This window comes from Mirounga angustirostris, unplaced genomic scaffold (genome assembly GCF_029215605.1).
Source record: "Mirounga angustirostris isolate CCGP_5_RB_7025 unplaced genomic scaffold, mMirAng1.0.hap1 SCAF_10, whole genome shotgun sequence".
Lineage (NCBI taxonomy): Eukaryota > Metazoa > Chordata > Mammalia > Carnivora > Phocidae > Mirounga > Mirounga angustirostris.
Genome location: NW_026991718.1, coordinates 13,330,868 through 13,344,434, shown reverse-complemented (window position 1 = coordinate 13,344,434; position 13,567 = coordinate 13,330,868). Strand labels below are relative to the sequence as shown.

General features: G+C 38.4%; 1 protein-coding gene across 4 annotated transcripts in view; it reads left to right on the top strand.

Annotated features, from left to right (window-relative positions):
* Positions 1–13,567, top strand: part of SMC6 (structural maintenance of chromosomes 6) — a 90,268-nt gene that overhangs the window by 68,878 nt on the left and 7,823 nt on the right. For all 4 annotated transcript variants that reach the window (XM_045884128.3, XM_045884126.3, XM_045884127.3 and 1 more), the window contains 4 exons: positions 4,247–4,384; positions 5,135–5,280; positions 9,413–9,538; positions 12,605–12,710. In XM_045884128.3, the coding sequence (XP_045740084.1) occupies positions 4,247–4,384; positions 5,135–5,280; positions 9,413–9,538; positions 12,605–12,710 (516 nt within the window). The remainder of the gene's footprint in view (positions 1–4,246; positions 4,385–5,134; positions 5,281–9,412; positions 9,539–12,604; positions 12,711–13,567) is intronic.

Sequence of the window (13,567 nt, the reverse complement as noted above, 5' to 3'; positions counted from 1 at the left end):
ATCACACAATCATGGTAAATGTGGAGGAAGGGGTAGTGACATCAGCTTAGTTTCTTTTCGTCCTATTTTACAAGTTCAATCCATACCTTTCCACAGTTGCCGGGCGGGGAGATTAGCCAGCACAAACGTGGCCAGAAACACTTTACCCTTTGGCTCCCTGAAGCAAATGTGGACCTATTTAGTGTGAAAGCTCCTACCACAAATGATTTGAAAACTTCAGTGTTCAACCATCCTGTTTCATAAGTTACTCAATTTTCTAATTGTAATGTCTCCTACTACATCAGTTGCACCCATTTTTTAAAATTCTGTTTGAAGTAAAGGAACAGCTTTTCTCCATCCTCTATGTAACAGTGTCTTTAGTTTTAATAGAACTCTTATAATCAGACATCTATCATGGGGGATAGTTATTTTTAGCAGTATGAGCAAGATGCAGTAAATTGTAGTCTTATAAGATAGCCTGTATCCTGTGTTGTATGAGGTAAATATTTTCAGTTTTTAGATACTTCATAAGTTCTTTTCCTTTTGGGACACTTCCAAATATTCTGTCTTTCTTGATGCTGTTTTTACTGTTTTGGTTGGTGTTTATTTCTTTCTCCGTTTCTGACTGTAACTCTTGAGGATGACCATGATCATCACAGTGTATATGACTAGTGCTAGGCCCAAAAAACAAACCAACAAACTGAGTAAAATTTAATTTGGTGGTCCTTAAATCAGGAGACTTTTTTTTTTTTAAGATTTTTTTTATATTTATTTATTTGACAGAGAAATAGAGGGAGAAAGAGGAAGCACAAGCAGGGGGAACAGGAGAGGAAGAGACCTGATATGGGACTCGATCCCAGGACCCTGAGATCATGACCTGAGCCACAGGCATACGCTTAACCAACTGAGCCACCCAGGCGTCCCAAATAAGGAGACTTTTAAAAAGTTCTATTGAGATATAACTGATGTACATTGAATACACATGAAAGTGTACAGTTTGATAAGTATTGACATGTATAACCTATGAAACCACACAATTAGAGAATGGAGCGTGTCCTTCACACTCAAAAGTTTCCCCATGTCCCTTTATAATCTCTCTCTCCTCACCCCCTCTCCTTGTCTCTAATTACCAATCTGCTTGCTATTACTATTACTATTTCTAGAATTATGTATAATGGAATCACACATTTTGTACTCTTACTGTTTTTTGGTTTGACCTTTTTCAGAACATAACACATGGTCTAGCACATATGTCTACACTATATTTTGAAAGTGAATGGAATAAAAGTTGTTCTTTTTGATTATGATATTCATCCTTATTTTTACTTGAATCAGTAATTCATTCCTTTTTATTGCTGAGTACTATTCCATTGTATTTGCTATATCACAGTTTGTTTATTCATTTACCTACTGAGGGACATACGGGCTTCCAGTTTGGGGACTATTACAAATAAAGCTGCCTTGAGCATTAGTGTACAAGTCTTTGTATATAAGACTAAATGAACAAACTGCCAGGCTAAACCTTCTTTTGGTGGTTCTGAAATCCATCAAAATTTTAGTGAAGATTTTTTTTTTTAAGTTTTTATTTGAATTCCAGTTAGTTAACATACAGTGCAAGATTAGTTTCAGGTGTACAATATAGTGATTCAACACTTCATACAACACCCTTTGCTCATCACAAGTGCCCTCCTTCATCCCCATCACCTATTTCACCCATCCCCCCACCACCTCCTTTCTGGTCACCATCAGTTTGTTCTCTAGAGTCTGTTTCTTGATTTGCCTCTCTCTCTTTTTTTCCCCTTAGTTCGTTTGTTTTTTTTCTTAAACTCCACATATGAGTGAAATCATATAGTATTTGTCTTTCTCTGACTTATTTCGTTTAACATAATACTCTCTAGTTCCATCCATGTTGTTGCAAATGGCAGGATTTCTTTCTTTTTTGTGGCTAACATTCCATTCCAATCTTCCTCTTGAAGATTTTTGGCCCTTGTTTATTCATTACTCTTTGATTCTCTTGTGATGTGTTTGATTTTTTTTTTTTATTATTATGGCTATATTGGCCTTATAAAATAAGTTTGGAGGTGTTTCCCTTCCCTTTTCTGAAAGTTTTTGCATATTTGGAATTATTTCTTTTTTATATATAGTATTTACCAGCAAAGCTTTCTTGGCCTGTAATTTTCTTTGTGGCCTGTAGTTTCTTTATGAATTCGATTTCTTTAGTTGATACGGAGCTATTTAAGTCTTCTACTTAGGGATTTTATTGTCTCCTTGAAGTTTATCACACGTATTGAACATGTAGTTGTTCCATAATTTTTCTTACTATTGTCCCTTATAAATCTGAACAACAGAGAGAAAATAGACTAAACCAAGCAAAAGAAAAAGAAAAGAAAAAAGTCTGAAAAAATGAGTAACACTTTAAGGACCTGGGAGACTGTATACCCAAAGATCTGACATTTGTATCATTGGAGTCCCCAAAAGAGAGGAGAAAGAGGACAGGGCTAAAAACGTACTCCAAGAAATAATAGCTGCATCCTTTTCAAATTTGGCAAAAAGTCTGAACTTACAGATTAAGAAAGTGAGTGAACCCCAAATGGGATAAACCCAAAATAATCCACAATAAAACACATCGTAGTCAAACTTCTGAAAGCTAAAGACAAAGTCTTAAAAGCACCAAGAGAGAAGCCTTACCTCTATGGGAAACAAAAACAAAAACAACTATTTGAATGATAACCAGTTTCTCATCAGAAACCATAAAAACCATATGGAAGTAGCACATTTTTCAATTGCTGAAAGAAAAGACCAGCCAACCCATAATCTAATTCTAGCATAAATATCAGCAGTAAAGGAAAAATTGAAACATTTTCAGATGAAGGAAAACTTGGAGAACTTGTTGCCAGCAGACTTGTTCTAACAGAATGGCTAAAATTTCTCAAAATAGAAAACAATAAAAGGAGGAATTTTGGAACATCAGGAAGGAAGAAAAACAAGTTAAACATATACGTAAATGCAGTAGACTTTTCCTTTTCTTCTTGAGTTTTTAAAATTATGTTTAAAAGCAAATAAAATTTTAATAATGTCTGAGATGGTTCTAAAATATGTAGAGGAAATATTTAAGACAATTATATTAAAAAATAAGCATAAAGGACTAGAATGGGAGGTATGATTTGTAGATTTATAATCAAGCTGGTAAAAATTATGACCGTAGACTCTGTTGTTGAATATATATAATACAAATATAGTACCTGGAGCAACCACTGAAAAAAGCTCTTCAAAAAGATATACTCAAAAGTACTATATATAGACAAATCATAATGGAATTCTAAGAAAATGTTCAAGTAACCCACATGAAGCCGGAAAAAGAAGATAGATACAAAGACAAAACGGGGGCGCCTGGGTGGCTCTGTCACTAAGCGTCTGTCTTTGGCTCAGGTCATGATCCCAGGGTCCTGGGATCGAGCCCCGCATCGGGCTCCCTGCTCGGGGGGAAGCCTGCTTCTCTCTCTCCCGCTCCCCCTGCTTGTGTTCCCTCTCTTGCTGTGTCTCTGTCAAATAAATAAATAAAATCTTTAAAAAAAAAAAAAAGCATTTAATCTTAAAAAAAGAAAATGGTTAGCTATATGTGTTTTAATTGTTCTTGTTCCTGTTTCCTCTCTTTTTCTTTTGGGATTAGCCTAGTAATTTTTAGTGTTCATTTTTTTAATCGCTTCTGCTAGTTTTTAAGCCATTACTCTTCTTTTTCCAGTGGTATTGTGCATTATAATATATATCTTTAGCTTATCGTAGTCCACTACTATTTATTCTTAAGATGACCTTAAAAATGCTAAAATTGTGAGGTTTTATTTCCAGAATGATGACTAAATAAGTCAGTGACAAATATCTTTGCATCCTTTTCTCTTCCACGCTGACTCACCTTTTTAAAAAACCAGATCACCTCTGTAAATATCCAGCACTTGCATTGTTTTTTTAAGTCTTTTCAGGCTTAAAACTCTGTGACTTTCCACAAAACTCTCTTGTTTATCAAAGTAAAGTTGAAAGGACCATAATATATGGAGACTTCATGTTAGGATTTGAATATAATACTGTGACTTCTTAATTTGTGGAAACCTCGCACTTCCATTCATATGCCTGGATATGAGCTCAACGCTTGTCTCTGGAAGCAACATTACCCTGTCCACTTTGTTGAGTTATCAGTTCGTTTTGTACCTATGCTGGTAATTTTTTTTAAACAATCTTTTCTTTAAAGATTATTTTGGCTTTCTTCAAACAGGATGAATTAAACCTTGCTGATTCTGAAGTGGATAACCAAAAACGAGGGAAGCGGCATTACGAGGAAAAGCAGAAAGAACACTTGGATACTTTAAATAAAAAGAAACGAGAACTCAATATGAAAGAAAAAGAACTAGAGGTTATCCAACATTTCTCTTTTATGTTTTGTTTACCGCCTTAGTCAGGGCTGTTAAAGTGTTTTCCTTAACCTCACCCTTCCAAATACAGACACATGGTCTGGGGACGGTCCGTCTCGTGTAGAGGGACTGCTGTTTCAGTGAATCCGCGAGGCCACCCACCACGGAGAAGGCTGTAGCTCAGACAGCAGGTCTAATCTCATGCCCCTGCGAGATCTAGAAAGTGACACTCTCAGCCACTTAGCTCCTTAAATGCCCAGCTTGGCAAGTGGATAGCAGCTTTATGTCAGGAAAAGGCACCCCTTCCTCCGAGTAGCCTGGGTAAAATAAGTACTATGTGTAAAGGTGCTTTGAGTTTTTTAATATTTTATGAATATGAGGGTCTTTTTGTTTGTGTTTTCAGTACTATTTGGTGTTCAGAGGCCATCCCTAAAACACAGAAAGCTGACTGAAAAGTGCCACACTTTTCATAACTGCTACTTGAAATTTGTTTCACTAGGAAGATAAGGAGAGCTTACAAATTATTGAAGTTGTGCATAGTAATGCAATTTTCTCTTGATGATTTATAGAGTCTAGACTCTCTTCTCAATATAAAGCTTAAAGAAATAACATTGATCATAAAAATAATTAAAAAACATCTAAAATTCTGATCCTAAGTTCAGAATTTTACTTTGCATTTGTCGGCATAAGTAGTACAATGAATTACTATGTCAAAGACGAGTTTTAAAGCTACTAAACATCTATAACCTTAGGAGAAAATGTCACAAGCAAGACAAATCTGCCCAGAACGGATAGAAGTAAAAAAATCTGCATCAATTCTGGACAAAGAAATTAATAGATTAAGACAAAAGATACAAGCAGAACATGCTAGTCATGGAGATCGAGAGGAAATAATGAGGTAAGTGGTTGGTAGCTTTTCTACTTTATTATTCATATATATTACAAAGACATAAAAAATAAATGTTTATATATAAATCATAAATTTGGTTTGAGTATTGCTATGGCATATAGTTACAGCCAAGCTCATTTTCCATATGTGTGTTCTTAATAATAAATAATAATGGGGGGCACCTGGGTGGCCCAGTCAGTTAAGTGTCCAACTTACGATTTCAGTTCAGGTCATGATCTCATGAATTATGGGATCGAGCCCCACATGGGACTCTGTGCTCAGTGGGGAGTCAGCTTGGGATTCTTTCTCTCCCTCTCCCTCCGCCCCTCCCCCCACTCACACACATTCTCTCTCTCTCAAATAAAATAAATCTTTAAGAAAAATAATTAACGTTTTTTCTTCTGAATCATAACAAAACTCATGGAGTGATATTTTAACATAAATGCCATTTTTATACCTATAAGATTCATAAAGAAAAAATGTTCAGCTTCACAAGCAATTAAAAGAAATGCAAATCAGAACCATTAGAAGCCATTTGCATGTATGTCAAGCTGAAAAAAAATGTCAGTCTCATGTCAGTGAGATTTCAGTGAAATGGCTATTTTTATATTAGTGGTAAGAACGGAAGCTCTAGCATAGTGAAAGCACAGTTTCTCAAGCAAGACAACCTTGGTTTGAATTGCGGTTTTACTTCCAGTTATGGGACTTTTGCCAGTGACCTAATCTCTCTGAACCTGAATTTTTTCATCTGTAAGATAGGGATACCTGTAGTTGTAGGGTGCTTATGCGGATTAAATGAGTCAGTCCATAACAAACAGGATGTAGGATACATAAAATGTTAGATGTGATTATTATTAAAGTTTTTCTGAAAAGCGTTAAGGCAGTTTATGTCAAACGCCTTCAAAAATTTCAATTTGGCCAAGAAATTTCGTTATTATAATCCAAAATGAGAAAAGCACTCTGTGCCCAGGTATGTTTATTGTAGCATTACTTATAAAGCTGGAAAATTAGAAATTGTGTACAGCTATAGGATGCTGGTTGAATTATAGTAAAAAATTACATCTGTTATACTTTATGAGGAGCTTTTCATAATACAAAGTTCAGGAACAGGAATGATCTCAATTCTGTTTTCAAAAACGGTGGAAAACAATGGGAAGAAACACAAACAAAGTAAGAGTAGTTTTTCTTTAAAATAGATAATACCCCACATGTTTTGTTTTGTTTTTAAAGTATAATCTCCACAAACCATAAGAGACTATTAATCATAGGAAACAAACTGAGGGTTGCTGGAGGGGAGGGGGAGGGGGGTGGGGTAACTGGGGGATAGGCATTAAGGAGGGCAGGTAATGTGATGAGCACTGGGTGTTACATAAGACTGATGAGTCATTGACCTCTACTTCTGAAACTAATAATACACCATATGTTAATTGAATTTAAATAGAAGAAAAATTTGTTTAAAAGGTAAACACAAACACACAAAAATAAAGTATAATCTCCAGTTTATTTTTTTCCAGAGACCAGTTTTTCTTCAGTCCTTAGGTACTTGGCTCCTTCCACCGGCCTTACTGGAGGTCAAGGGGCAGCGCCCGCGGGCCCACATCGGGGCGGGGGTGTTGGGTCCTGTGGTACCTCCTGAGAGCAGTGCCCGGCTGCCCTGCTGCGAATAGCATGGCTTGCACAGCCCTGTAGGCTCGCACACAGCCGTCGAAGACACTCGCTTTGGCAATGTCCCTGACCCGGCGGCCTCTACCCTGTCCCGAATGAATAACCTACTTCTTAATGGCCTTGTCCCAGGTTGTGCAATGGGCGCAGCTGGTGCAGCGGAGGGGCTCTTTGTGGCACGTCCAGGATTATTCCTTCTTTTCTTGGTCATCTTGGAAGTGAGGACCCGAGAGGGCCTTACCTCCCATGTTTTCAATTCAGTGTAAAGGGGCACCCCATGAAAGGTGTCTACTTCTCTCCAGTCTCATCTCTACCACTTTTCTCTCTTTTTATCTAATTAAATTAGATAATTAGATAATTAGCTTTCATTGTTTATGTAAATGCAAGGTAATGTGAGCATGTTATTCTTATTTTTGCCAGATACAAGAGAGAACACAGTAAGTAAACTGTTGTACAGATTGCTTTCTTTGGTTTAATGATATATTGTAGAGATCTTTTTATATCAATATACAGGCATTTTCTCATTGCTTTTTATAATTATATGGTATTGAATCATCTACTAATGGATAGTTGAATTCTAATCTAATCCCTTACTGTTATAAATGGTGGTCAGAGTAAATAGTTTTGTACATATGTCTTATTGTATAGTCGGGGTGTTTTAATAGGATTGACTCCATTTTGGAAGACTCCCTTCTAGGGACTGTGCTTGTTCACACTCCCGAGGACAGTGTGTCTGAGGGCTTGTTCCCCTCAGCCTAAACAGTGTGATAACCTTAGTTTTTTTCTTTTTTTTGCCAATGGGTAGATTTCCTTAAAAAAAGAAAAGAATATAGCTCAATGTAATTTTAGTTTCCATTCCACTTATACTGAGTCTGAACATCTTTTCATGCCTTAAGACCATTCATTTATCTTTTCCTGTGAACTTTTTATGTACGTCTTCATTTTTCTGTATTTTTGGTGTGAAGAGAGTATTTTATCTTTGTCCAAAGGGCTACGTAGCCTTTTGAGATTTTGTCTTATAATTAATTGCGTCCTTAAGAATGGCCATGTGAAGTAATGTGGTTTGTTTTTGCATGTTCAGAACTGTTAGTCTGTAGCTTTTGAATTTGAAGGGGTAGCTCCAGCTGATAGAACATTCTTTTTCCCTTGACCATCTGTTTTATGATGAGTGCTGTAATGTGTCCAGAATGTCAGATTCCGTGATCTTTCTTCCTTGGTGTACACTGTGTTTTTTTAATCTGTAGCTTTATCTTATTTCTTAAAATTTCTTGTTTGTGTTTTACTTTTACATATTCGCTGTGCTGTTTAGTTGGTTTTGTGTAGGCCTTCGTTGCACACGTGTAGTATGTCCTTTGTCTTCTAGTTACTTTGTCTACCGTGTTCTCTTTCTCCCCATGTTTTTGCTTTTCTCATTTCTGATCTCTCTGTCAGTGTTTTCTGCGTTGTCTCTCTTCCCTTGTGCATCATCGCCTCACTCCGTCTTCATATCTTTGTTCTTTTTGGTCCAACCCCCCTCCCCGCCCCCGCTTGGGTTCTGCAGGTTCCTACTCGCCGCCTCCTCTTACCTGGTTATCACCTTCTGTTGTTTACCTATCTGTTCTCTGAGTTCTTTGATTTATCTATTCTTTCAGTTCTTTTATTTCTGTTTTGAGGCGTCTCTTCCTGGTAGCACCATGTCATGTTCTGTCTTAATTCATGGTTTTTCAATTACAGTTTTCATCGGGTTTGTAACCACGTTGTTCTGATGAGTTTTCTTTGTCTCTAGGGGGTGCCGTGCTGCTCTTTCCCAAGCCTATTTCCATTAATATCTGTATGTGGAGACTACTTGTACCTTTTGTGTTGTTCATTTTTTATGTGGATTTTCCTGGACTGGGCATTTGAATAAGCTTGGGGTGGGGAGCTGTGGAGCCTTGGCCAAGCTTGCCTTTCAGACTCGGTCAAGAACCTTCTCTCCTCTGTTCTACCAGTGAGCTGTTGCCCTCTGTAATAACACTTCTGCGGGACCCGGCCTTCTCTGCCTCTTTGACCTTGTCTTGTTCAGGCTGGGGTTGGCAGATCCTAATGCTCACCCTGTGTTCCTCTGTTCTTGCACTGGCCTCTGTCACTAAGGGAAGCATTTCTTGCCTTCCAATGTGATCCCTTCACTTGTAGAAGGTGTATATTTGCTGGCATTTCTAAGATCTTCTCCCCCCCCCCCCCCCCCCCCCGCCCCTGGGCACTTTCCTCATGTACTTCCTCTGCCTTCTCCAGGACCTGGACTTTTCTCCTGCCCAGCCCTGCGTACAGCTCTTCCCCTTTGGGGCAGCACGTGCTCATTCTGGGAGTATAGTTTGCCTAGAAACAGGACACCTGCTATTTCTGGGCCCCTTGGCACTCCCTGCATTCTCCCTTCTTCCCCAAAAAATATATTTGAGATTTTACTTTTCTTTATGTTTCTTTGAATGACACTTGCTAACTTAATATTTTGTTCATAAAACAGGCAGTATCAAGAAGCAAGAGAAACCTATCTTGATCTGGATAATAAAGTAAGGACTTTAAAAAGGTTTATTAAATTGCTGGAAGAAATAATGACTCACCGATACAAAACATATCAACAATTTAGAAGGTAAGTGCATTTAAAAATATTACCACGTATCTCACATTTTCATATTTTGTTTTCGCATTATCCCTTATAAATAAGAATATTAAATTGAAAGAACTTCACATGATTCAGTTAAAGAAGAACTGCTTTCCTTAATTGGGCGGTATTTAGGGTCCTGTCATTTAATCAGAGAATCCTGGATTGGAAGGGAGTTTTAAAGCAAGCTTATCCAGTTTTTCTGCTCCATCAGATACCCTTTACTAGGTAGCTCGGAGATGGCTGTTCCGTCTCCACTTACACAGGTCCTTTCAGTGGGAGCTCACTGGCTTTGAAAGAGCCTCTTGCGCTCTTGGACATTGCATGCTCGTAAGGGATAAAAGGTTTTGACGGGACCTGTGGAGGTAGTATCTCAGTTTATGATCTAATGGAACGGTGTGGCTCCGTGGGTGTAGACTCTGATTTGTTTACTGCTGTGTCTCCAGTACCTGAAACGTAGTAGAAAGTTGATACATATTGGTTGAAAGAATGAACACAAGATCAGAGACACTGGGTATTATATGTGCCCAGAAATATTCATATTCTCAGGGATAGATTGACCCCAGTGAAAATCACAAACAACAGAAATAAACCAGAGGTCAGTTGATAGGTAGGGATAGCCCTTGACCTACTTGGAGCCAGAGCTGTCCTAGTCTTTGCACTTAACCCCTGTTTTCCCCACTGGCATTCCCTCAATGACCTGCTTTTGACCTGTATTCATACCCGAAACTCTATAATCCTAAGACTAGAGAATTAAAAAAAATATATCTAGTATTTATGAGGAAATTCAGTTAATTCCATAAAGAAAAGTAGGCTTTGCATGTTTGGTCATATTCCTTAACTAAACCGTAGGTTAGTTTTTGAAATGTGTGCTTCAGTTTTGTAAGCATGTTAATAGGACTTCACTTATGTGGGATTTATTTTTATCCTTTTGAGGCTACTTGTACGTTTCATCAAGTGGGACCTGAGCAGCTGGTCCAGGATCAGCAATGCCCTCGGGGTACTCCACTGATACCTTGTGAGTTAGAAGGCTTCTGCCTGTGGGAACTGGGACCGTTCCTGGCTCCAGGTGCCCTGCGGGGATTGCTTCTGCGGTTTGGGGATGTTTGTTGCTGCAGCTTCACACAGGCAGAGAGAGTTCTCAGCTTGAGACTTGCGGCGCCCTCTGCCTGTGCTCTGGAGTCCCCCCTGTGCTGCACTCTAGGCTTTGAGACCTGGAGCAGCGTGGCCTCCCCAGATGCCCAGCTCTGTCTTCTGTAACAGGGAGACCTTCAGGCTGGGTTTCCACTCCCCTTTACTCTTTCTGTAAATAGTGATGTGTGACATCTGTTAGGCTCAATTCATTTGTTTCCCGTATTTTAAGGGATCATTTTGACTGGAATTGCCTGTACTGTCCGATGCCCAGTCTGAAAACTTGTTTCATTTATTCCGTGCAGTGTTTTGGGTGTGTCAGGCTAAGACTATATCCAATGCCGGGGCGCCTGGGTGGCTCAGGCGTTAAGTGTCTGCCTTCGGCTCAGGTCACAATACCAGGGTCCTGGGATCGAGCCCCGCATCGGGCTCCCTGCTCGGCGGGAAGCCTGCTTCTCCCTCTCCCACTCCCCCTGCTTGTGTTCCCTCTCTCACTGTGTCTCTCTCTGTCAAATAAATAAATAAAATCTTAAAAAAAAAAAAAAAACTATATCCAATGCCTATGTCTACATCTTTTTCAGAAGCAGTAGGATTTGTGTTTATATTCTTACCAGGAAATTTATATTCAAAATATTTTCTGTAAAGGTACTCATCTTACAGTTTATTACCTTGATATGTTTCTTCGCCACTGACATATTTTGTCTTTTTTACCCAGTCTTAGGAGTAGAATAAGAATGATCAAATTTTTTAAATTGTTTATCTCTTTACACTGGAGAACCTTGCCATTTTATGAGGACAGTCTCTCTTAAGACATCCCGTGTATGGAAGCAATTGAAGAATACTTACCAATAGTGAAAGAAAGAAAAGTTAACAGAAAATTCTGAAAACCGGCTAGCTGTGGTTGCTGTGTCACAAAAGAAAGCTCAAGCTCTCAGTGTTTCCTGGGGCGGAGATTTAACGTATTTTAGCAAGGGAATTAGGAGGGATAATAATAAATGATAGTTACTCTGAAGAAATGAACCATAGGCCCATTAAGAAGCAAAGATGTTAAGAAAAAAGTCTTCTCTCATCTAGATCTTATTTTCCAAATACCATTACCCCTCTTGGAGAAATGGCTGGATTCCAGAGCTGGGCAGAGAAGGTACAGCTGGGCCTCTTGCTATGCCAGGAAGTAAGGAAGTGCTCGGAAGAAACGGGGAGTCATGATAAAAGGACGTAAGAGGCAGCCTGAAGAGGCTCCCACTGGCCAAACCTGGGCCTGTGTGAGGCAGGAATGGATGGTAACCCCGTGAATAAAATAAGAATCTGTGACTCCATCCTGATCAATAGAAAAGTGAATAAATAAATAAATAAATAACTGAGGAAGAAGGGAAAGGTCCTCCTTACAGTGGAATGCCATGTGATAGATGGAGTTTGCATTGTGCCAGGCTGTGGGTAAGGCATTATCGGTATAGAACGATTAAGAGATTGCCCTCACCCTTAATGTCTCTATAAATTGAGAGGAGATATGCAAATGAATAGGCCATTTATTTATTATCTTAACAGACTACTAGAGTTTAATCTCAAGGACAAGATTTATGTCTTCCATATTAGGGTGATGCCTCATATAAATTGCTTGAATTGATTGATATATTCATATGGACGGGTTGTAATGTAATAGAATATATTAAATGTGGGATAGCATCATTTTTCATTCTATGATGTTTGTTTATTATAAAAGGAAATGAGGTGGTAAAAATGTGGGGACACAAAATATAAAGATGGGGGGAAAAATCTTAAAATCCTACCTATTAAATGGGCAACCCGTGTTAACATTTTGGCATATTTCTCTCTGGTCTTACATGCTGGTTTAAAGATCATGCTGAATATACAGTTTTTATATTTTTATATCCTTTTTAATGTGCCCCATTTCTTTATTCCAAGGTGTTTGACTTTACGATGCAAATTGTACTTTGACAACCTATTGTCTCAGCGGGCTTATTGTGGAAAGATGAATTTTGACCACAAGAATGAAACTCTGAGCATATCAGTAAGTGTCTTAACTCTTCGTATGCTAATTATTAGGAGAATTAGCTGCTGCATTTCTTTTGATAATACATTGATAAGCTTTAATCTGTTGTCTTTGAAAAGCAAAAGAACTTACTTTTAAGTTAAGGCTAGTATTTGCCAGAGTGTTGAAAATTAAATAGATCTCATTGGCTAACGCTGCCATTGTACCCCCCCCCCCAACAACCACCAAGAAGATGACCAGGAATTTTATTTTCAGTGACAAAGGTTTACCCTCTTTCCACTCCACAGCTTTCTTTTTAAAATTCATCTAGCATTTTAATTTATGTGGGATATTAGAGAAAGTCCATAGACTCTGGAAGTCACTATAGGAAACCAAGAAAGGATTTCTCAGAAGAATGTTCTATCCCTTGTAATTGTCTTTGCATGTATTTCTGAAGGTATCTGTAGATACAGCCTCTTTTGAAAAAACAAAGCCACCATATTTAACTTGTAGAGTCTGTGTTTGTGGATTCTTTCATGGTCGTATGCATTGAAAGAGGGAGTAAGGGAGATAGCATTAAAAATTACGTGTTCAGGGGCACCTGGGTGGCTCAGTCGTTTAGCGTCCGCCTTCGACTCAGGTCATGATCCCAGGGTCCTGGGATCGAGTCCCAGATCAGGCTCCCTGCTCGGTGGGAAGCCTGCTTCTCCCTCTCCCACTCCCCCTGCTTGTGTTCCTGCTCTCGCTGTCTCTGTCTTTGTCAAATAAATAAATAAAATCTTTAAAAAAAAAAAATTATGTGTTCAGGTGGTCAAGAGCAACCACCCACTCTAAACAATTGGGGCAAAATTTTTATTTTGTTTTTTATTTTTTTATTTTTTTAAGATTTTATTTAT